This window comes from Nematostella vectensis, chromosome 2, assembly GCF_932526225.1.
Source record: "Nematostella vectensis chromosome 2, jaNemVect1.1, whole genome shotgun sequence".
NCBI classification, from domain to species: domain Eukaryota; kingdom Metazoa; phylum Cnidaria; class Anthozoa; order Actiniaria; family Edwardsiidae; genus Nematostella; species Nematostella vectensis.
In genome coordinates, this window is record NC_064035.1 from 3,536,462 (window position 1) to 3,561,835 (window position 25,374).

The 25,374-nt window shown below is 39.4% G+C and overlaps 2 protein-coding genes and 1 long non-coding RNA gene across 5 annotated transcripts; 1 reads left to right on the forward strand and 2 right to left on the reverse strand.

Annotated features, from left to right (window-relative positions):
- LOC116619556 (transcription factor Sp5) lies at window positions 1-10,026 on the reverse strand. 3 transcript variants are annotated; one of them, XM_048721276.1, is made up of 4 exons: window positions 9,764-10,026; window positions 8,342-8,384; window positions 7,594-8,061; window positions 1-1,453 (listed from the first exon to the last, which is right to left on the reverse strand). In XM_048721276.1, the coding sequence occupies exons 3-4, from the start codon at window positions 7,630-7,632 to the stop codon at window positions 347-349; spliced, it is 1,146 nt and encodes a 381-aa protein (XP_048577233.1). In that variant the 5' UTR covers window positions 7,633-8,061; window positions 8,342-8,384; window positions 9,764-10,026; the 3' UTR covers window positions 1-346. The 3 variants fall into 3 exon arrangements, with proteins under 3 accessions (XP_048577233.1, XP_048577234.1, XP_032240341.2); XM_048721277.1 differs by lacking the exon at window positions 9,764-10,026 and adding an exon at window positions 8,486-8,502 and having other exon boundaries at window positions 8,342-8,386; XM_032384450.2 differs by lacking the exons at window positions 7,594-8,061; window positions 8,342-8,384; window positions 9,764-10,026 and adding an exon at window positions 1,607-1,749.
- On the forward strand, window positions 2,649-7,441 carry LOC116619557. Its single transcript, XR_004296742.2, has 2 exons — window positions 2,649-2,776; window positions 4,267-7,441. It is a non-coding gene; the product is annotated as an uncharacterized LOC116619557 (long non-coding RNA).
- Window positions 10,027-14,370: 4,344 nt separating the features above from the next.
- On the reverse strand, window positions 14,371-24,888 carry LOC5514789 (obg-like ATPase 1). Its single transcript, XM_032384449.2, has 16 exons — window positions 24,695-24,888; window positions 24,552-24,622; window positions 23,006-23,017; window positions 22,394-22,454; window positions 21,905-21,971; window positions 21,511-21,571; window positions 20,908-20,999; window positions 20,352-20,378; window positions 20,164-20,220; window positions 19,773-19,850; window positions 18,955-19,052; window positions 18,178-18,259; window positions 17,690-17,748; window positions 17,206-17,302; window positions 15,296-15,418; window positions 14,371-14,984 (listed from the first exon to the last, which is right to left on the reverse strand). The coding sequence occupies exons 1-16, from the start codon at window positions 24,871-24,873 to the stop codon at window positions 14,871-14,873; spliced, it is 1,278 nt and encodes a 425-aa protein (XP_032240340.1). The 5' UTR covers window positions 24,874-24,888; the 3' UTR covers window positions 14,371-14,870.
- Between the last annotated feature and the right edge of the window lie 486 nt (window positions 24,889-25,374).

Below are 25,374 nucleotides of genomic sequence, written 5' to 3' on the forward strand. Positions count from 1 at the left end.
TATGTGTAAAATGTTTTTATTATACCTCTTAACAATTCCAGTATATACACAATATTTGTCCTTGCATGAAATAGGTTATTTACAGCTCAACTGTTATTGTAAGGTTTATACAGTGCCATGTTTAGCGTGTGCGCCGCACACGTTCCAGACCAGATAGCATATTTACTTCGCTTTCTAAAAGCGTATATATTTTCACGGTCTGACAAATATTTCGCAATTTGGGCGACATTCGCGGTAATTTGGATAAGAAATTAACTCGCTAACTCTACTGTTTGGTAGAATTAGTGACTGCATTGTCCCGCCAGGGATTGATTTAGAGTTTATTAGATGTCCAGCAGGTCCCGCACTATTGTTCCACGTTAATAAAACTCTCCGTGGACATGTCGGGATCATCGTTCTTAGGGGTCAGTGCTATAACACTGTTTAGTTCATCTACATTTTCATCCTCGATGACTTTCACAGTCATCCCATAACCCCCATCTTTGTCGTGGATGTTCGACGTAGTTTTGTCCTGTTTCACCGCAACATTCTGGTGAGTCTTTTGGTGTTTCCTAAGATGATCACTGCGCATAAATCTTTTTCCACACTCGTCACACTGGAATCGTTTCTCTCCAGTATGAGTGCGAAGATGCCGCTGTAGCTCATCCGATCGCGTGAAACTCTTCCCGCAGAACAGCCAATTGCACACGAATGGTCGTTCCCCTGTGTGCCACCGTAAATGCGCCTTCAAATGCGAGGTCTTGCCGTAAACCTTCCCGCAGCCGGGGATATGGCAGACATGCTGCTTTCTCTTGCTAGTATTGCCTGTTGTGGCAGCGAGCTGGCAGTTCGGGCATCGGCACCGTCTGCACCGCCGTGTTCCCGTCACTTGTGTAGTCGCGTAGGGGGACGAGAAGGCACTGTGGTATCCTCCCGCACCGGGTGGAGAGGGTAGACCGTGCAGTGTGCTGTAGGTGCCATGCGGAGGAGAGCTAGGTACGCGAGGTACTTTATTCGGTTCCACACTCCACCAGTGTTGTGGCGCCATATCGGGGTTGCATTCTGCCTTGCAGCTCTCTGTGCATTGCGAGTAGGTGGGCCTAGCGACCGACATCGTGCAGGGGTGACGATGCAGGGATAAACAAGAAGAGTTGGGTGCGCGCATGGAGGAGCCGTGAGTGAAGGGTAGGCTTGGGGGCATGTGAGACTTGGGTGCCGTGGAGAAACAGAACTCCGGGTAAGGCGCTGCATAGTGTGGGGACTCTGCCGGTGGAGTTAGAGGCATGTTTCGCTCCTGATAGGTAGCAAATTGACTCTGTAGGCTCATCGCGTGTTGAACGCTGACTTGGTCGTGGAGCATTGAGGTGTACAATTTACCGTGATATTCGGAGAGCTCCGGTAGAACAGAGCCTGGCTGTCCTATACGGCTGCAGGTTGCCGCTAAGAGCGCCAATGGAGAAGGTTTACCGTATCCCTGAAAAAGAATAAAATAATCCAAGGGTAAATGTCACGTCCGTAACGATGATAACTTCTCAGGTCAATTGGTATGATTCGTACAACGCCGTGTGTAAAATAAATAACAAACCACGCTTAAAATAATACACACACGCTCAAAATTATTACTTACATGAGGAAACTGAAATATTTCAGGCTTAGCTAACGTAGCCGCTGTCATTTCGAGTAGAGAATTTGGTGTTTTGTTCGCCGAGAGGTTCGAGTGCGATGTGTCTCGGTTGAGAACAATGTCTGACTAACCGAAACCTGTGCTCGTCCGCACTAAGCTTTCAGCTGGAGCGAGGTGCCGGTGGCGGAGAAAACAGACCAAATGTAATTAGTCAAACGATGCCGCCGTCCAATGAGCAGCAAGAGGCGGAGTCAACTGCTTATAGCCTTCTCAGGGAAGTGTTGTTATCGCAAATACGCCGCTATTATCAGAGATGACAGAGGAGGGGAGCGAGGGCGGCGAAGTAATGAACAGAATCAAAAGACGAGACATTTTATGATTGGATTTAGATGATCAAAGGCGACCGCCGCTAAAGAGCTCTGTTGATTGGTCGGGCTTCTATAAACAGACGGCATGACAGTGCTTGAAAGAAAATCATGTGTTGTGTTGTTGTGTGTTCTCCGCTATCGCGCTACGTTATTGTCATCATCTTCACGAGTACTGTCATTCTGTCGGCAAAGAGACCGCCTGTATTTCAATAAGAAAGCAGTCCCAATACACTTTTGAAGGACGCAAACAGCCTATTGTATCCATAACAAGCTATAAACAATTAAGAACGCAATGCACGGGGTCTTGATGTGGCTTTTTTGACGATGAAAACGCTCGAGGTGTTAACTGAGTAACCTTTTATCCTACCGCCGCTTGCATTATCATGTTCCCTCTACCGCCGGCGAGTGTGTTTATTTCGCCACAAATCCCTGACCAAACACCATACCTCACGTTTTGGTTTTCCGGGAACTTAAACATCACTTGAACGACAATCACAAGAAGCTCACACAACAATGGTGCTTAAATTCAAGTGAAATGTTGGCTTTTTGGTGTAAGCGCGGGTTCTAACCTAAACTCTAGGGCGCTGGGTCACAACGTGCTAATTACATTCCCGCCTCCAGTCGCCGCCTCGAGCACCACCTACCATAATATTTACGCCAATCAAGCTAAATCCGATTAGCCTTTGAGCACAAGGGCTTGATACTAAAAAGCGACGAATTTTCGCAGCAATTTGCTGCCCTGGAAAAACATGTCGTAATCAAGACAGCCTTTAGCCAACACTAAACCGCGGTGACTTGTTTATAGGTAATTATCATGGCTAATTCTGGCTCAAATCGTCGGCATCCTTTGACATTCGCAGATCAATTTCGACCAATTTCCTTGGCTAACAATTAACGAGTTATTCGCACTTTTAGTGTGCTTGCTAGAGGTGACAACATTTTTTCATCAAGCTTAGGTGACTATTTTTCCGCTATGCATTTTATTGCTGTGAGGGCTGGTTTGCCAGTAGCCCAAAAAGACGTTATGCTCGTGTGGAAATGGCGGCGGCTTTCGCACCCAGAGACTAATATCAGTCAAGTGCAGACCGAGCAGATACTTGCACTCAGCTCTTTAGCTATTCTTGGCTAAACAATAGCCACGGGCGATGCATAAACCAGAGCCTGTTCCGTAAAACGTGGATGATTTTACTAAATGATAAGCTTTAATGCATCTCAACTCACTTTCCAGAAAAGATGTGATCTCATTTATCGCTGAAATGGTGACAAATAATCCAACGGAGAGTCGCTTGTGACGAGTTCATTCCCAGCAAACAGTGCTTATTACATCCTCGTCTAACCATCAACACCGTAATAGCCCAACAATGTTTCACTAAGATCTAAGAGTGAGGAGGAAATTTCTAAAACTGATTCCAACTGTGATTTTTATTGATGTTTGGCCGCGGGGCCGCGCGCCAAACAAAGGATCGTGGTGCTATTTGGAATGACTGCATTGAATGAATGTAGGCTGACGACTGTATGGTGCCTCGCACGATGGGGGCTCTATCAATTATTTACTTTGTTTCTCGGAGCTGAATTCATCAAATTTATTTTTAAGTGAAAGAGTATATCCTTCGCCCATTATTATGAATCTAAATAGAACAATTAGTTCACGCGCGCCGTGATCAAGAGAAAATTTGATGGGTAAACTGAAGGGCGTAGAGCTTTTTGCGTTGAGCGGAGAGACCAATTTGCGGAAGTTTGACTGAGAAATGACAGGGATGGCAGAAACGTGGAGATCTGATCTGAATAGAGAAGGTTGCGAGGTCCGCATATCTATTTACTCTGAATTCCAAATGATCACTCACGCCATTATCGCGCTTTCAAGCACCAACAATGACTGAATTGTCGTCAATATAAGCTCTTCGCTTGTCTTTGTAAACCTTGTTAACTGCATAAAGCTAATCCATCCGAAAAACACGTAAACTCTGGAATGAATGGACTTAATTTAAAAGAAAGCCAATCGTTTGATATTTTTGATAAACGCAGACAATATATCTGCAAACCGCCACAATAGAAATGGACCGTAAAAGCAAACAATGCAGTGTCTACGTTTGCTCACACGAGAACTTAAATTGAATTTCTTTTCGCACGGTTATCGTTGCTAATTCTGTTTCCTATGTTTTCTCAATAGTGTCCCTCAAATATTTTCAAAACAAAGAAGGTATTCCCAACCAGTCACAGTAATTTAGTGTTCATTGCAAGCGAAGACACGATGAGCCTTTTCCTAACAACACATTTTTTTGTGATGCTTTTTAGCAAACAAGATGAAAAGGCGAGCCGACCTCCTTGAAAGACCTCGAGGCACCGTCTTTGTTGATATATCCGAACGTTCCAGTTTCCACTGATAAGTTAATCCATCCCAAAAAGGCTCTTCGGTACAAATAGGTAATCATCAGAGATTCGAGACTGGAGTATAATCCCTAGTTCGCCGCCTACAACAGTTAACGCTATGTCATCAAAGCATTGTGTTGGTTATTGTAAGCTGGTTCGCGGCCCCGATCTCCATGTATCATATACCTGGAATCTCTATTGATATACGCGACCTCCCGACAAGAAAAAAACGGAGAAAGAGCAAACAAACTGATGGTGGCAGCGTGAAAATTCAGAGCACAAAAATTAAAGTGGATGTGACGCTTTTCTATTTTAATTCACTGTTTCGAGACATTTCGGCTTATTCAGTACACAAAGCAACACTAATAATCTTAGACAAATTATATAATTCCAAATAGTCTCCGTCACGCCGATTAATAAACTCCCCTAAAATTCAAACGCCATTTTTGTTTCGTTTCTAATTAATGTCAACTTTTTGATAATATCTATGCACTCTTAAAAATGCAGCGAGAAGAATAAGTCTTGTGTTTATTTGCTACAAAGGAAATGTTTTTTTTCTCCAGTAGTGTAATTTTAGCTGCAAACTTATCAGACTCCATGAATACAAAAAGCTGTGCCGCTAAAAGCTTTTAAGCGCGATCTCCAAATATGTTGCATTGAGAGGAGATCTATACGCTATTAAAAAATCAAGTCAGTCCTTGCGTCCGTGTGCTTAATTGAGTCGGTACCGTTTGAACTCCGGCGTTGCATCCAATTTGAGCCAATTTTACTTAAGATAAACGTAATTGAGCCTTCTTCTCACCTGTACGGCAAGAAAAATATGGAAATAACAGATCTTGACGCTAGCGGGTCTCGCGAGCCACAAAACACCAAAAGCCCCGTAAAGAACTCAAATATTCTTCACTTAGCTTATAATTATGTACTTTGTGTATTATTTCGCCCATCCGTCGGCTACTCGTGATCTTCCGTAAGGACGCTTTTTGCCGGCCGATAGACGAAGTGTCTGCGGGAAAAAGTCGGCGCTTTTCAACAAAGTTTTTCTCCTGATAAGAAATCACCCAAGAACCACCTACGCAAAAACATTATTTATATGAACATATATATGCACACGCAAAAAGAAAAAAAGAAAACGCAATGATTTGGACAATGAATTTAAACTCGTAAGAAAAGTATAATAAAAAGTATGATGTTTTTCAAAGAAATAAACAAAGTAACCTTGGACTGAATAGAGCTCAGGTGGGGTGTATCGAACAAAATGAACCTCTAAATCAACAATGTTTGTGTGCACACGAGAATAATAATAAACCTTTGAGCCGTCTTGCGGCCATTCTTGTTTGGGGTTTATGAAACCACCATTTGTCGTAGACTTTAGTTGCAACCCAAAACCACTGAACTTCTAATTGTGTTAGTAAACTTGCGCCAGTGATCTGCCAAACACTCGATCTACAACGTGCTTTGCTCTTTTTGTCACACATGACATGGATGCACTGCAATTTACAAACGAGATATTTGAAAAGTTTTGGAGGCAAAGCCCAAACCTGGCTTTTTAAAGTTTCTGGTTGATAAGGAGGGGTTCCCTGGGAACGCCTTTCGATTTGACCTGTTTGACGTTACGTCATGTCTGATTATATAGTTCTATAGCTCACAATAGCCAACGACTCTGTGGAAGAAAAAGAGACTTTTCCTAAATCATTGTGTATCTTTTTACTACGATGATGCGAATGTGTGGCAAAAAGATTCAACGGATGCCATTGCCCCAGGCGGGAGGGCATTGCCAGAAAAATAACTCCGCAAAGGGGCAGTTCTAGGGTCGATCTTCAATATCTTTATGGGTAATCTCGCTTTGTTTTACTCTGCAAACACTTATCTGCCGTACAATCGCTAGAGAGATTCTTATGCCCACTGAGGCGATCTTTACTCAAGTAAACAAGCTATGTGCAGGATGTTATTTCACCAAGTACGCATCACGCGAGCTCGAGAGAGGCCAGACGCCTTCTGTGAGCTTACTATAGCTAACATTTGCGTGAAATGTTCCAGTTTCTATAAGGGTCGATTCAGAAACATGAAACTGTGGTTTAGCCTTCTTCACTTCGGTACCTTTGAGCTGCCGTGCCAGCCGCTTGCATTTAAACAAAAAGCCTACAGGCCGCAAACCTAATTGCACTGTTTCTATGGCTCTTCCCAATTACAAGACTCTCGGGCTTCGGTCGGTACACGACAAAGGCAATTAGGCCGAGCCGTGGTAATGGCCACACGGCCCTCTTCTAATAGGGAAAAGCGGGGAGGCGAAGCCCTGGATAACAATACACGGCATTTACACCGATAACCTGCAAACTTTTTTCTTAGTAAAAATAATATTAAAACTTTGCTCTTAATAGTAGCGAGTTGGCCAGTGCATTTGTGTATGTTTCGGTAAAGTTACCCTCTGTGTCGGGGATGGTTCGTATAAAAGACGTTAATTCTTTAAGTCAAGAGCCTAACTAGGCCGATAGAACAATCATATATACGGGCTTGTACGTTAATTAGGAGCTAAGCCGCTAGGGTCCCTCTGGATTAGTTTGCTCTTACTGATCATAGTATTGCCGACATAATGGGGTTTACATTTTGCCAATGGTTCTTTTCAATTGAGTCTATTGACCGGTCCAGCCGACAAGCCGCTTTCGCAGTAATCATGCAATCACTCTAAAAGGACCCTTGCTTTGTATCTGGCTTAAACACACTGTTCTAGTTTGTTGGACAACAGGTTGATTATGACAACACCGCGGTGCCAGGGTAATATTTACAACGCGGCAAATCTTGGTAAAAAAAAGACGACGACCTGCCCACGAAACCTTCACGATTTTCAAGAGAACGTTGACTAAGACCATTTTGGAGTAATTTCTTTTCCCCCGTAGAAATTTAGCCGCGTTACCACTCAACATTTTTGCATATTCTTCGTACTTGATGTGACACGAGTCGGTTATTTTTACGAAAAAGGAGCATCTATCCAAAATAAACGCTTCGCGTTACAAATGTTATGATTTTGAAAAGGAAAACATTATAATATAAGATTGCTTGTACAGCTAGAAAAATAAACGCGAAAATGTCATATAGAGCTAAGTGAAAAAATGTCAATTTATAAAAAGGGGGAAAAAATCGAAGTTCCATTCATTCTTCAATGAATCCTGTGTTTTACGCTAGACCCATTGCTGCGCAGGGTGCTAAAATATCTCTATATTAATAATAAAAAAAAAAACACAAAGGACTACTAACCTTAGGTAGAGATTGCAAGCGGACTAACCAGTCGTCCATGTTGCCAGTTCACGACCCAGACAGCAACTGCTACTATCTAGGTATCAGTCGACCAATTATACGCCTCTTCGCTATATCAACTGGAGCAACTGGGGGTTTTCCATCTGTCGGACGTTAGGGGATGCGCACTGCAGATTTGCTCACAACTCTAATTGGACGCAGGCGTGGGGGCGCATACGAACCAGTCTCCTGCTGGGCATACGGCGAAAGCAATCCACGTTCTTTGCTCGTTTAGTCAAATCACCCCGGTCGGGAATTCTAAAACGGCGTCTGGGAGAGAGCAGCTGGTCCTTAGGTCAGGATGGCTTGGAGGACTACAAGGCGGGGCTGGCTGATATGTGCGCAGCTCTGCGCGGTGGAATATTCCATTTGATAATTTCTGGCCGCACAACAAACCACGGGTGCCACGGATGACCTGATTAGCTGATGCTGAGGTTTACAAAATATTGAAATTAATCTCGAGCAACAGTTTAGTTTGTATCACAGCTCATATCCTGCGCGTGTTGCAAGGGAGATAAGGCCGCCGGAAAACGCACGGGTTGGAGTAATGAATAGTTGCGTGGGATAATACGCACCTCACGGCCGCACCTCATTTGTCTAGCTCTCGGCAATCAAGAAAATTAAACTGCGATTAAATAAGACTAAAGTAGTCTTCGCCTAACTCTACCAACAAGATAAAATTAGGAAACGTTGGGCAAATAGTACTTACGGAAATTGTTTGCCTTCATGTGGTGGCTTTTAAGTGCATCAATCTCTAGAAAAGAAAGTCCAATAGACAGTAACGTTAGAGTCGCGTTGAAGAAGTTTTCATTTTTTTAAATAAGCAAAAGTGAATGAATACAGTGATACCCACCCAGGATCATTCGCTTTTATAAGAGGGAAGAAGCGGTTCAGGATATTTCTCCCTTTTATTATTGAAACAATATAGCATGATAGTCATTATAAGGACTTCGTTTTGAAAACAAATAAACCTAAACAAGAAAAAGTCTCGATGCGCAAACTCTTGGTGCATAAAACAATGTGGCCGATCTTGAATCTCTTTTTGAAGTAATCTTGTAACGTGTCCTATCTCTAAGACAGCATGTCATTATCATTATCGTATTGTTCTATTTCGTCAAATAAAGGGTTTAATTTTCTTGTTATAATTTAGAGGGAGTGATATGGTAATATAGCGATAATGGCTTGGATATCTATTTTGTAGATGACTAAAACATGTCTTGCAATTGTTCTTTAGATTAAAGATCTCCATATAGAAGACAACACATGGAAAGTGTTATTCTCTTTTCGAGAAACGGTTTATCAATTTTCCCTCTTCTGGTGACTGCGTTTATTGCTACACATTCTTTGTGATAAGACCGGCAGAAAAATCTGGTTAGTAAGAGAAAAGAAAAGGGTTTAACGGAACAAAGCATGAACAATGTACAAACTTACAAACGTAAGAATCTGCCACAAGAGGATGTAAAAATGACTCTTTTACGATAGGTCCTAGTTAAAGGTATATGTTTGACATTCTCGATCCCACCCAGAGGTAGAGTCTGAAATCATATATTTGTTATTACCGCTTTCTCTAAGAAACCTACTTCTTATCAAATATATTGCCGAAGTTTCCCCGAAAAGTTACCTTGTTTTCTACTGCTCTTAATTTTTAAAGTTTGTAGAAGTGAATAAAGTCATTCCATTCTTCGGAATCAACTGTTTTGATTGAAATATAACATTATAAGGAATTTTGTCTTGATGACTTCATGATAAAAAGCGACAAACCCTTCCAAACGCATAATATTCATGAGAGTGTTGTGTTTAGAGTAGTTCTAAGCTTTGTGGAGATTAACTCGTGTAGATTGGCTGTAGAAAGCTAGTAGTGTTGAAGATAAGGGTACACAAAGTCAATGACAAAGTGAGATGATACCAAGCCTGGTATTGTGTTTGACTTATCAACCATCGTCTACTTGACGAAAAGAACTCTCTTCAGAAACAAAGAATTGCACTTTCGAAGCCCTTGGATAACTTCTTGTCCCGCAGTCCAAGCAATACAAGGTTCCCATTCAAACACAACTACTTCCATCTCTGCGGGAAGCGAGTCGCTAGCTAAATCCACAGTCGGATTCTAATCAAGTTTTAATTGTATTCTTACCAGCGTTAACTAAGCTTGAACATATCCTGTCTCAACACACGGTTCGTCTTCTCCGCTTGAGATTCCGGTGACATGAGTATCTTCGTACTTTGCTAAGTTCGCTCACACAGGGCGGTCTGCCGACGGGAATGAAAGCTAGTACAGGTTGCCTTGTGTTTAATGAAGCCGTAATTCAATCACAGATATTACGGTCAGCAAAGCACGGCGAGGGCGGAGCTGGCAAACCAGCCTGCCTAGTATACGCCAGGCTCCTTTGTCCTTAACCGTACATAACAGGCTTTATCATGTAACAGGCAAAGAAAGCTAGCCACACAAGTCTGAAGACATCTTTTTGCGTTACTACATTTACTAAGTCATTTTTATAAAAAAAAAATATCAGTCGACTAAAAAAGAAATGAATTTAAGATGATTAGTTGTATGGTATTAGAGATGAAACTCCAAGTTGATAAAGGTGCTCTTTTAGTATTTTTTTTTCTCGCGTTGTTGATAAGAAATAGAATTGATCAGCTCCCTCGATAACTTGTAGAATACCATGCCCCGAAGCGAAAATGAAAACACTAGCTCACGGAAAATTCTTGACAGCATTTTAATGATTCACACAAGAATGGAGTCATTTTCAATGGGAATAAATACATGAGAATAAGAGAGCACGCGGCACAGAGGTTATGCGAATTGGATTTGAGTCTTATCATCCTAACGGGGCAACAAAGATGTAAGCAGCCTGCTTTACAGAGGGCTAACGATTAAATCCATATATCGCGCTCAGAGATAGCTAAATAAACGCTACAAGTAAGCAAGCAATCGTATTAGAAAAAAAAATCAAAGCATGCTTTTAAAATCAAGGCTTTCTTCCTAATACCCGGAGCCGTCGAACATCATTTGGAGCAAACAGGTTATGAAAAAGCCATAAAACCAACATGAACGTGTGGAGATAGAATGATAAACAAACAATAACCGGCATTTTCAAAGGCATTTCGGCTTTGTGCTAAATGGACATGGGGCTAGCAAAGATAAACAAGGCAGCGCCGGGTTTGATGACAAAAAGCTCCAAACCCCCCATTTACACCGTTTACCGGGATAAAAAGGACAGCTTAATCTAAATAAAAAGCAAGGAATAATCTCTTCACAAGAAATAAAAGATAGGAAAATGCAAGGCCGACAGTGATCCCAATTACCAACCTATCGCTGAAGCACTTTAATCCACAGAAACCGATCAAAAACAAAGTCTAGCGACGGTGAAAAGACAACTGAAAGTGTATTGCCAAGTACTCCGCTAAGGGTTGAGCAAACACGGATGATTATTACCAATAACTTATTATGTCTTAAGGCCATAGTAGCGCAGGCACCCCGGGCTGATTGGATTGTCTTATGGTACCCGTTACACACGTCCAAGTAAGCCTCTAAAAGCTGCCTACACGGACAGGGATCTGCCAAGTAGCGCGACCGACTTCCGATGGTATAGCAAACCTGGTAAGCAAAGTTCTAGAAGCCGTAATGCGTACGCGCGGGAATCACTTTACAAGAACGAGTTTCGTTCTATAACGTGTTGTTTTGGCTTATCCGAGACGTGCCCTTAGGGGTGGGGGTCGGCGCCAGTGAAACCCGCGCATCCCTTTGATGATTCGACGATACACCATTGCGGCTCACTGCGCCGCTCATTAAAGTCAAACATTCAATTAAGCCCCAACATCCATTCGACCACTGTTTTGGCATGTTTATCTTTAAATATGGATGAAACCTTGACTGCTGGTAGCGTTGACCGTGAAGTGCAAAAGCTACAGGCGTTCCTAACAGACCTCGCGAAGAAAATGGTACCTAGTCTACATCCATCTCGTGTACCATCACGTTGAAACATGGGAAAACTTTCGTTGGGTGGGTGTATCGACGCTTAATGTAATACTACCGCTAATATAAAATTCGCCGCTTAATGCAATTCTAACTCTTAATGTAACAAATGTAATAAACACAAATATTTTGAATAAAAAGAGAAATAATTCATGGTAAGTCGTCTTATGGTCAAAAAGGGGTACAAGGAAGAGGCCAAGTAAGGTAATCAATTGTTTCATCACAACTAGGCAAAATCATATCGTGAGGGTGGGGTGGGGTGGGAATATCAAATTTGCTTCCAGAATGTCAGAGGGATAAAACCCTCTGGGGTAGATATAACAACAACGCCATGGATGGAGTCTCTAGCACATAGGGTTATATAAGAGGGATATAACAAAACGCCATGGAGTCTCTAGCTTATAGGGGTATATAAGAGGGATATAACAAAACGCCATGGATGGAGTCTCTAGCAAATAGGGTTATATAAGAGGGATAAAACAAAACGCCATGGATGGAGTCTCTAGCAAATAGGGGTATATAAGAGTGATATAACAACAACGCCATTGATGGAGTCTCTAGCAAATAGGGTTATATAAGAGGGATATAACAAAACGCCATGGATGGAGTCTCTAGCTATTAGGGGTATATAAGAGGGATATAACAAAACGCCATGGATGGAGTCCCTAGCTTATAGGGGTATATAAGAGGGATATAACAAAAACGCCGTGGATGGAGTCTCTAGCTATTAGGGGTATATAAGAGTGATATAACAACAACGCCATGGATGGAGTCTCTAGCACATAGGGGTATATAAGAGGGATATAACAAAACGCCATGGATGGAGTCTCTAGCAAATAGGGGTATATAAGAGGGATATAACAAAACGCCATGGATGGAGTCTCTAGCACATAGGGTTAAATAAGAGGGATATAACAAAACGCCATGGATGGAGTCTCTAGCTTATAGGGGTATATAAGAGGGATATAACAACAACGCCATGGATGGAGTCTCTAGCACATAGGGTTAAATAAGAGGGATATAACAAAACGCCATGGATGGAGTCTCTAGCTTATAGGGGTATATAAGAGGGATATAACAACAACGCCATGGATGGAGTCTCTAGCACATAGGGTTATATAAGATGGATATAACAAAACGACATGGATGGAGTCTCTAGCAAATAGGGGTATATAAGAGGGATATAACAAAACGCCATGGATGGAGTCTCTAGCAAATAGGGTTATATAAGAGGGATATAACAAAAACGCCATGGATGGAGTCTCTAGCACATAGGGTTATATAAGAGGGATATAACAAAACGCCATGGATGGAGTCTCTAGCTTATAGGGGTATATAAGAGGGATATAACAAAACGCCATGGATGGAGTCTCTAGCAAATAGGGTTATATAAGAGTGATATAACAACAACGCCATGGATGGAGTCTCTAGCAAATAGGGTTATATAAGAGTGATATAACAACAACGCCATGGATGGAGTCTCTAGCAAATAGGGGTATATAAGAGGATATGACAAAAACGTCATGGATGGAGTCTCTAGCTTATAGGGGTATATAAGAGGGATATAACAACAACGCCATGGATGGAGTCTCTAGCACATAGGGTTATATAAGAGGGATATAAGAAAACGCCATGGATGGAGTCTCTAGCTATTAGGGGTATATAAGATGGATATAACAACAACGCCATGGATGGAGTCTCTAGCTATAAGGGGTATATAAGAGGGATATAACAACAACGCCATGGATGGAGTCTCTAGCACATAGGGTATATAAGAGTAATATAACAAAACGCCATGGATGGAGTCTCTAGCACATAGGGGTATATAAGAGGGATATAACAACAACGCCATGGATGGAGTCTCTAGCAAATAGGGGTATATAAGAGGATATGACAAAAACGTCATGGATGGAGTCTCTAGCTTATAGGGGTATATAAGAGGGATATAACAACAACGCCATGGATGGAGTCTCTAGCACATAGGGTTATATAAGAGGGATATAACAAAACGCCATGGATGGAGTCTCTAGCTATTAGGGGTATATAAGATGGATATAACAACAACGCCATGGATGGAGTCTCTAGCAAATAGGGGTATATAAGAGGATATGACAAAAACGTCATGGATGGAGTCTCTAGCTTATAGTGGTATATAAGAGGGATATAACAAAACGCCATGGATGGAGTCTCTAGCACATAGGGGTATAAAAGAGGGATATAACAAAACGCCATGGATAGAGTTTCTAGCAAATAGGGGTATATAAGAGGGATATAACAAAACGCCATGGATGGAGTCTCTAGCACATAGGGGTATATAAGAGTGATATAACAACAACGCCATGGATGGAGTCTCTAGCAAATAGGGGTATATAAGAGTAATATAACAACAACGCCATGGATGGAGTCTCTAGCAAATAGGGGTATATAAGAGTAATATAACAAAACGCCATGGATGGAGTCTCTAGCACATAGGGGTATATAAGAGGGATATAACAAAACGCCATGGATGGAGTCTCTAGCACATAGGGGTATATAAGAGGGATATAACAAAACGCCATGGATAGAGTCTCTAGCAAATAGGGGTATATAAGAGGGATATAACAACAACGCCATGGATGGAGTCTCTAGCACATAGGGGTATATAAGATGGATATAACAAAACGCCATGGATGGAGTCTCTAGCACATAGGGGTATATAAGATGGATATAACAACAATGCCATGGATAGAGTCTATAGCACATAGGGTTAAATAAGAGGTATATAACAACAAAATCATATTTATTCGTAGTCGTTAGAACGTTCAGATAGATGAGAAGAAAAGAGTAACAAAGAAAACAAATAAAGATTGGGAATCAATCTGTGTAGTGATCGTACTGTATTTAAGCGTCCAGACGCCTCCTTATCTAAATAGGAATTCTAAGTAGTATGCCTACCTCGTATCTAGAAGAGTATTTGGTAGCTGACTGTTTGAAGAAAATTTAACTGTCTATAGTTTGTTTGGTTGATCTGTGTTAAAGCAGTTATTGACAAAAATGTTACTAAAGTTGGAAAAGATCACTGCAAAGCTCTAGCTGCAGCATTCTCGCTGTTGTATTTAGTGTCTTCTATCTCATGAACTACTACTATTCCCTTTGTTATCCGAAGAGATTTGTCCGAGCATTTGTTTTAAGAAAGATTCGATCAGTGTGAACCGTGAAAAGCCCTGTCTTGAGTTGTTAGCCTTGTTGGCATTATTTATCATAGCATATAAAATCTGTTGTCCTACGTCTTTTTCTTCTTGTCACTTAGACCAGCTCCAGCGTTGAATTTGAAGAAAATGATATCGCCGTCTTGTACCACGTAGTTCTTCCCTTCTTGGCGATACTTGCCAGCAGACTAGGGATAGAAGAACATTCGGAGTAGAGCAAAGGTAAAAGCTAGATCCAGTGTGTGTGTGTGTGTGGAAGGGGGTAAAGCAGCATAGGAAAAGGCATGATTACAGAACGAATTGCAGCAGGTTTAGAGCAAGGGTGAGCCTGTTTGTGTGGGTGGGATGGATATTGGTCAATGGACACATTCGTTTGATTTATCTATCAGTTTTTCCAACATCAGTATTTGTATCACCAGGTTTGAATAACATGTCAATCATCTTGTCCATACATGACTTCAAACCTGCATGTCATAATTGATATCTCAGTGAAGCATACCTTGCATGCGGCTTCACTGCCACACTCTTTAAAGTCATCATACTTCATGACCTCCGCCATAATGAAGCCTTTCTCAAAGTCCGTATGAATCTTCCCAGCAGCACCCGGGGCCTTGGTTCCTTTCTGAGGGAAATATATATAATAATAATTTGTTAAGCTTCAATCATAAACTATTTGCATTCACAACTATACAACCCACCATTATAGTACAACTCACCACTATAGTACAACTCACCACTATGGTACAACTCACCACTATAGCACAACTCACCACTATGGTACAACTCACCACTATGGTACAACTCACCACTATAGTACAACTCACCACTATAGTACAACTCACCACTATAGTACAACTCACCACTATAGTACAACTCACCACTATAGTACAACTCACCACTATAGTACAACTCACCACTATAGTACAACTCACCACTATGGTACAACCAACCACTATGGTACAACTCACCACTATGGTACAACTCACCACTATGGTACAACTCACCACTATGGTACAACTCACCACTATGGTACAACTCACCACTATGGTACAACTCACCACTATGGTACAACTCACCACTATGGTACAACTCACCACTATGGTACAACTCACCACTATGGTACAACTCATCAGTCACCACTATAGTACAACTCATCACTATGGTACAACTCACCACTATGGTACAACTCACCACTATGGTACAACTCACCACTATGGTACAACTCACCACTATAGTACAACTCACCACTATAGTACAACTCACCACTATGGTACAACTCACCACTATGGTACAACTCACCACTATGGTACAACTCACCACTATGGTACAACTCACCACTATGGTACAACTCACCACTATAGTACAACTCACCACTATAGTACAACTCAACTCACCACTATGGTACAACTCACCACTATGGTAAAACTCACCACTATGGTAAAACTCACCACTATGGTACAACTCACCACTATAGTACAACTCACCACTATAGTACAACTCACCACTATAGTACAACTCACCACTATGGTACAACTCACCACTATGGTACAACTCACCACTATGGTACAACTCACCACTATGGTACAACTCACCACTATGGTACAACTCACCACTATAGTACAACTCACCACTATGGTACAACTCACCACTATGGTACAACTCACCACTATGGTACAACTCACCACTATGGTACAACACACCACTATGGTTCAACTCACCACTATGGTACAACTCACCACTATGGTACAACTCACCACTATGGTACAACTCACCACTATAGTACAACTCACCACTATAGTACAACTCACCACTATAGTACAACTCACCACTATGGTACAACTCACCACTATGGTACAACTCACCACTATGGTACAACTCACCACTATGGTACAACTCACCACTATGGTACAACTCACCACTATGGTACAACTCACCACTATGGTACAACTCACCACTATGGTACAACTCACCACTATGGTACAACTCACCACTATAGTACAACTCACCACTATAGTACAACTCACCACTATAGTACAACATACAACTCACCACTATAGTACAACTCACCACTATGGTACAACTCACCACTATGGTACAACTCACCACTATGGTACAACACACCACTATGGTACAACTCACCACTATGGTACAACTCACCACTATGGTACAACTCACCACTATAGTACAACACACCACTATGGTACAACTCACCACTATGGTACAACTCACCACTATGGTACAACTCACCACTATGGTACAACTCACCACTATGGTACAACTCACCACTATGGTACAACTCACCACTATGGTACAACTCACCACTATGGTACAACTCACCACTATAGTACAACTCACCACTATAGTACAACTCACCACTATAGTACAACTCACCACTATAGTACAACTCACCACTATAGTCCAAGCTTTGACCTCATCCGGGCCACATGTGAAAAAGTATTGAAGCTGTAGCGCCTTGAAACCCAAGGTGATTATTTTACTCAGTGCACTACAACGGAAATAAGAGGGAGTTGGACATTGTTTTTCCCTCGATACACAGTAATGATTCATGATGTGTCCTGTACGGTATGCCAAGTACCTCACAAACGTGCTGGTACACAGAAAAACAGTTGATACTTGCATTGAAGAGGCATTACTCCAGGTTGCAGTACAGAAGTATACAGTACCCAGCTCTGACTTTCATTGGTAATTATTTGGAAATTCCATAATAATCATTTTTATCTTATGATCTGTAGTTTTACAAAACCAAAAAGGATATTGGAAAGTCAAAGTTCTTTGCTCTAATGTTCTGAATGTTTTCCTAACAGGAAAAGTTTAAGGTGGATCCTTAGCTTGGCAAACAATTTATTACATAACAATTTACAATTGAACTTACCTAGAAGTATTATGTTCTTTGCAGTATTTCTCTGCCTCCTCTTCACCCAGATCTACTAACTATAACAAAAACAGCAACATTTGGTTGTGTTGGTAGGGGTATGACTTGTTAGGATAACTGTAGAACAATTAGAACAACATAGACAATAAAAACGAATACTTTGACATCCACATGACATTGTGCCAAGTCACCTCCAAAAACAAAACGCATTGCCACCATCTGGAAGAACATATAGCTTGTCACTAATCAAACTTGCCTCAAACTCATTGTGATTCTCAACAATATCCTAAACTACTGTATTATTACAGTAAAAGTTTTACTTATATATATTTCTAAAATCAACAGACAATTTGACAATTTGATTTGAGATTTTGATTGAGAGATCTCAATTTTCTTGTGTTTCCCTGTTCTATGTTAGCAGTCTTCTCTGAATGCACAAAACAACTAGCTATCAATTAATAGAGCATATACTTCAATTTGCATCGTACCTTAGCCTCCAGTTCACCACTGAATGGGATAATGGCAGCTCCTTTGTCGCGGCTGTCAACCCACTCCTTAATCTTGACCAGCCTGGGCACAAATAAGATAGAACATGGGTTGTAATAGTCAAACCCTGCTAACCTGAACCCTTAGTGGAGACAAAAAGCAAAACACTCATGTATAATAATATAATTAAAAGATAAATGACTTGTTGGTAGAATTTGGTATGTTTTAGGACTTTTAGTACGTGTTAGAGGAATCATTTCAGAGCTAGAATCCTTATGTTGCAGTCAGTGATGCGTTTCCCTACTTGTTGTATAAAATGCAGGGGTTTGAGTTAACAGGGTTGAATAACATAATATTATTGCAAGATGCTCATAGTTTTATAAATCAAAAGTGCTGTTATCCATGTATTGTGTAAGGGAACCCACCCAAGAATCAAAAACAAATTAAAACAAAAGAGAAGAAAGTCAGGGTACAACCTGATCAAATGGAAAAAAAAATAAGCTTGACATAGTAAGGACTTTGAGTTGTCTGGGTTATTACTTCAAGTTATCTGTATAAAAATGCCTGAACATAAGGATCAAATCCAAGTAAAATTAAACTCTGGGCTCTATTATAGGTGGAAAAAATGGCAGGTTAATAAAAGAAAATGTGTACCCCGAGTTTTGATGGCTTTTGCCTCTAAAAAATGTCAATATGATACATGAAACTCAGGGATTTATTATTAATCAAGCAGCTTTATTTACTTCTACATGAAAAGAAATATTCTTTTACAAGCATACCATTTGTTCTTTTTGCGTATATAGTCCCTTTCTGATAAGTTCACAAGATATATGCAGGGCTTGGAGGTAAGAAGAAGGTGTTTATTTAGAACTTCAACCTGGAGAAAGGACCAGAAGCAGAAATGTTTCTCAAAAGGTTCATATGAATTTGTTCTATGAAACAATGTGCATGATGTGGTTGGTTTTGAAAGGTCAACTTTGAAGGCCTCATAAAAAGGTAAATAAGAATATAGAAATACTTCATCCAGACCTAGAGGTGAAAAGTATGACAGCAGTAAAGTCAGGACACAAAATTTGGACTCAATTAAGACTAAAAGTCATTGAATTCCGCACATAAACTTCTAAGAACCTATCTAACAATATTGAAAGGGGTGTACAAGCCAATTGGTCCTGGTATTTAATGCAATATTTATTTTTAAAGAAAGTCACATTTTGGTCTACCAGTGGCCTTCATGTTTTAAAAACCACCAGATAACTTAGTTGTTAGTGTTTTTTAACTTATCTTTAGAAGGGCTACAAAACATGCTTCACAGGGGTTTCACTAGTCCCGGCAGCGCCAGCTACTTTAAAAAAAAAAATCGACTTGAGTTTTATTTGAACTAAAAAGATAACAAAATCTTCCACCCCCTACTTATCCATCTCCACTGCTGAATCTGAGAGTTAATGAAAGCCCTGTTACGCCATGGTAGTGTAAAACATGACTCTTGTTAAAAATCAATATTGCTGATTAGAAGTTAAAAAAAGAATGAAAGAGTTGTCTGGCATGTTTTAAGACAGACAAGAACATGGCATACACACATGTGTAAGATATTACATACCTCATTTGCATTCCAGGTTCCAAAGCGAAGATCCTTCTTCTCCTCAGCAACCCAATGAAGAAGCTTCTTCATTATTTCCTGCAAGACAACCATAAATGCTAGGAATAACAAAATAGGCAAAAGGATAATTACCTTAATCAATATGGCTAGCTAAGGCCTGATTCATAAGTCCTAATGCATTTTTTGTTTGGAACAAATATGTTATCAGCTTTGGAACAGCATCAGGATCTGGCATTACTTAAATGCTGTTAAATTCTTGGTGAAAGATGAACAAGTTTAGAGTGGATAAGAGATGTAAAGAAATTTCTGAATGTACAAACAGTTATACAACAATCTCAAAGAGTAAAAAATATAAATGATCTAGATAAGCTAACATGACTTGGCTACTTACCAGCTCTCCCATTCTTTTCTTATCTCCACCTCTTACAACAGTCTTTTCCATTCCATTCTGCATTTTGATAAAATAATCAATATACATAAAAAATGGCTTAACTGCAAATTTCAACAAAGCAAAATTAACAACAATTCAGAAGATATTTAAAGTAAGTTCTGCCCTTGATAACTTTGATCAATACTTACCACGCGGTCTGTCAAGAACTCTTCATCCTACAATCCAATCCAATACAACACAAATGTCAATTCCAACAGAATAGAGCAATTTACATCAATAGGTTTTAAAATTCTTGTTCCAGGACATTTTAAAAACTTGCAAACATTCTTTTATTGAAATGCTGTTATATTATGGCACAATAGAGTTAGTATTTTTTTCATACTGCAGTATTTAGTTTGTTTTGGGTTAATAGATTCATATTTAGTAATTGGTCTTGAATGGTGGGTGTGTCTGGTGGAGCTTAGCTTGTTTATAGGCACAATCCTTTGATTGTTTTACACTCTGTGTAATCTGTATAAGTAAATTTCAGTAACAAACTTAATCCACTAGAATCACTGGGAAATGTAATTAATTCTTCAATATATAACAATGTTTCTGTTCCTAAAATATTAACTATCTATGGATAATTGTCTAAAATGATAAGATATTCCAATATTCAAAATAAAAAGACAATAGCAGTTACACACAAGTTGGAATCTATTGTATAAGAAAAAGGCAGGGGAGAACATTACGCTGTGGTTTCACCTTTTTTCTAAGTTCTTCAGAAATAATTTCCAGATCTCTGACAGGATTTACATCTCCCTCAACATGAGTGACATCTTCCCCCTCAAATGCACCTAGCAGAAACAACAAAAATAACATTTGCACATAGCTGCACCTGAATAAATCCCTAGTTCTAATACCATATTTACCTACAGATAATACACACTTTAAAAAAAAAAACGTTTTGGAAACATATCAGGAATAGCAAAAAAGCAAGTGTCAAAATAAGGACTTGATCTGCCTAAAAATTAGACATTAAGTTAGACAAATTTTCTGAATCGCAATTCATTTTATTGACAAAAGGGAAGAAATTTTTTAGACATTAACAGCACATTTCAGGTTTTTTTCAGTTTATGGCCATAGGAAACTCTTTTATCGAATCTCATTCTTGTTCATCAGCTACTCTGTTCTGTCACACCAAAAAAACACACCCAGAATTTGGAGATTTGTGACTGAATTGTGCAGTATTATACAGGGGTGAATACTGTTACAAATTTTCAATGTGGATAATAAGAATAAATGAGAAGATGTTGCTTTAAAGTCTGCTGTATCTAAGACATCCTGTTAAATACAACACAAACTTACGGACTAAATGGAATATGGCATCACATGCCCAGATATGGGATAAAAATGCATTCCCAAGCCCCTGAAAGCAACAAGCCAATATGTTAGCAATCCTATAAACACAATTCCTCAAGACAATAAATACACAATTCTTACTGTACACTACAGAATATCTTACAAGTCAATCTCTGGTTTGTCAACAAATAATTTCACAAGAATAATACATGAGTCAGGGAAAGAGTAAATAGATGAAACAGTGTTTATGTAAATATATTTTTATCTTGGTATATAGAAAAAGCATACAAACTACTGCTTCATCCCTACAAGCATATTTCATGGTTGCCCACTCATCGGGGGATATATTTTTAGAAATAAACAAACCATCAAAATGCTACAGATCTATGTTATCAGCTACCTGCCCTTCAGAAGCACCTTTCACCAGTCCAGCGATGTCAACCACATTTAAAAAGGCTGGAACCTTGCTGTTGGTAAACAACGGCAAAAAGTAAGAGGAAAGCCTCACAGTGAAGATCTTAGAATGATGCACATCCTGTCTCTGAAAAACCCTCAACAATAAAAGAACTACCAGAAAACTGGGCATTGTGTTACCATCAACAATAGAACAAGGGAAAATTGGGCCTTATGCTATCATGAACAATAGGAAAACAAGGGGAAATTGGGCTTTGACTCATGTCATAAGGTTTTCAGGTATTATTTTGGTTTGTTTCTAGAATGTATTGGTCATAATGTGTTTCAACATTCCATTATTTTGTTTTCCCCTTTTAAAAATATTTTTCTTTTTTCCCTTTTTTAAATGGTTTTTGAGAATTCCAGACCTCCTATGTTCACTTCAAATTAGCACCATTTTGCAGATGGAGTGTAGTAATTTCTCTGTCAATAATACCTGGCAGGCTGATGATATTTACATAGGAAGTCCCATCTTTCATCTGGTACAGGGACTCGACGTAAAAAAGACATAAGGAAATGCTGTTATTCTACTTACTAAATTATTATTAATTTCAGTGGCAAGGGGGCAGGAATTGGGGTGTTTATTTTGAAATCCTTCAACTCTATAAATAACTGTTATGGCATCAATAAACAGTAAGCTTTTTTTGTTGATCATTCAAAAAGGAATTAAATGTGATTACTAGAAGCCTTGTATTCATTCATCCTTAATGTGTTTTTTTGGGAAAGGCACCTATTTTGATGGGAGGAGCTTTTTCAGTATTTTGTGCCTTAGAGAAGGAGCTAATTCAGAACTGGAGGAGCATTTATGCTAAGTTCTGGTTAAAATCTATACTTGTGACAAGGCCTTATGACACAATTCATCAGATGTTAGTACAAAATAATATACATACATTGGATTTATATGTAATCTTGGAAAACAAAACAATAAAAACCAAGGAAGGCAACATCTGTAAATCAGCTGATATATCAAAATCAATTACCAATACTAGTCCCCTAGAGGGTCCATACTTAGCTCATGATATAATAGTAAAGATGAAATAATACTTATTTTCATTGGGATCTGAAAATAAAATAAACAAAAATTAGGTATCCAGCTGTTTATTTCTATTGGTCAAGGGCATGCATGCTATTTTCAATAAATATATATTACATGAAGAATTTTAATTCATTTTACTCATCATTACCACTTTAATCATGATCATTTTTTATTTGAGTTTATTATTATTTGTGTTCAAAAACAACAGAATCAAATTCCCAACCTTAAAGTTCAATTTTGTTTGATTACCGAGTACAGCCAAATCCACTTATTCCCGGCCCTACCGATCGATAAAAATCGATACTCACAGCCCAAGAGTACTCAATCATATTGATTATTTTCGATTAATATCGGGTTTTATTGATTTCTTATATTTAAAACTGAACACTGGAAAATTGAATCTGCATTCACGTCTAGCTTCTAAGCATATGTTTGTTCACTGCTATCCTGGATACCAGACTCTTGAGCTTTGATCGTTTACTATGCGCCCTTTACTGGCTAGTAAACAAACGCATAGTAAACAAACAAAGCACGAGACTCTGGGACCTAGGGATTGTTGCAGACACAACAATCGATTTGGTATGGCAGAAGCGCGAAGTATGAACATGGCTTTATATCGCATTATAAGTACTTCGTCCTTATACCTCGTAGGGTTGTTCTTATGCTTTCCAATCAGCTAATATAATGGCTGATTAGTGTCCAGAAATCTCTTATCAAGAATTATATGGGTTAATAAAGAACCTTTAGTAAATAAATGTTGTTGTTTCTTGTATATTGTGAATGTTGTTTGCAAGTGGTAAAATTGAGCCCTTTTAAAGCGATATAAAGACTTGCTTTGTTTATCTCACCTTGTCTAACTGATTTTATTTAAGGAAACACAGTCAAACAATTGATCATGTCTGTTAAGGCTGATCATTTCGAAAGAATGGACAGAAAATCGATATTTATCAATATAATCAATAATAATTGATAATTTCAATATTTTTCGATAATAATTATAATAATCCATACTCACACAGTTTCACGTTATCGATTTCTATTGATTTCCGATATTAATCGATTGATTGATATTGATTTTATCAATTACTATTGATTATTATTGATTATTGGAATAATCGATCGGTAGGGCCAGGAACTATTAGATTTTGTTTGAATTTGAACACAATCAAACTCAAAATGCTAACTAGTCACCCTTGAAATTATTATCAAAGCCCCGTTAATAAGTGAACTTATACTAACCCCCTATTAGGGTGGACCAAAAATGAGACAGGTGGGTGATTTTTTGTCTACTTAATTTTTTTTAGAAGCCTCAGGTTTGCATATTTTTTGCTCTCGCTGCACAATGCTTTGTGGGAGTAAGGATCAGCCTGTACACATTTTTTCTAGATTTTTTTACTTGTGCGATTTCTTTCTTTTTGCTTTTCACCCCCCCCCCCCCCCCCACCAACACACACAGACACATCACTTTTCTACTGGTCCTTCCCTTACCAGATAAACTTCACTATCATAGAATGGAATTTGAAGTATTCCGTCTCTAAATATTTTTATGTTTACATACCTATGGTGCAGAATGGAAAGTTCTCCGCACTAGCGGCGCTCTTGGTCAGCACATTAAAGAACGTTGATTTTCTATTAGATTACAGATATTCCACGTGAGTCATGTTTTTTTTACACATGTACTTCATGTTACTCGTCTCTTACCCAACGTTAGGAATCCCAACAATACCACATTTCAGTGACGTGCCAAATCTACCCATTAATGGCGGGGGTTTTTCTTCCTCCTTTTTTTTCGGCGGCATTTTTAGAAAAGGAGTGGTAAATACAGAACGAACACAAATTCGAAATTGGCACCGGGTAAGAAAAAAATGGCGGAGAGCCATGTAAGGCGCATGCGCAGAATCAGAGCCCTCTGACTGTTTTAATGGCTCACGCGGAATAACACAGGCTGACCACATGTGTTTACATCAGTAGTTTGAATGTGTCTTTTTCAGCTATTCGCCTCATCGAAATCAAGTAGATTTACAAATAAAGACCAGAAGCAAGTTTTTGGGACTTTTGTCATTAAAAGAACTTTATTTACTTGATTTTTTTTACTTGACTAAAAGGGAGAGTCAGAAGGTATGTTTCAATACTACTTTGGTTAAGAGGTAACATTGATAAGTTTAGTAAAATGATATGGGTTTACATTTTAAAAAATTGGAACAAGGGTGCTTACTCAAAAATAACGTCCCAAAAGCTTATTTGGCATGTTGTATTGCTATTTCAAAGAGTAAAAAGTACAAAGGGAGACTTCTTCACATAATTATCACAAAATTCAGTGACGGCTTAAGGATTTTCAAAGGGTTCAATTTATGGTAACAAGGTATTCCAAGCAATTTTCC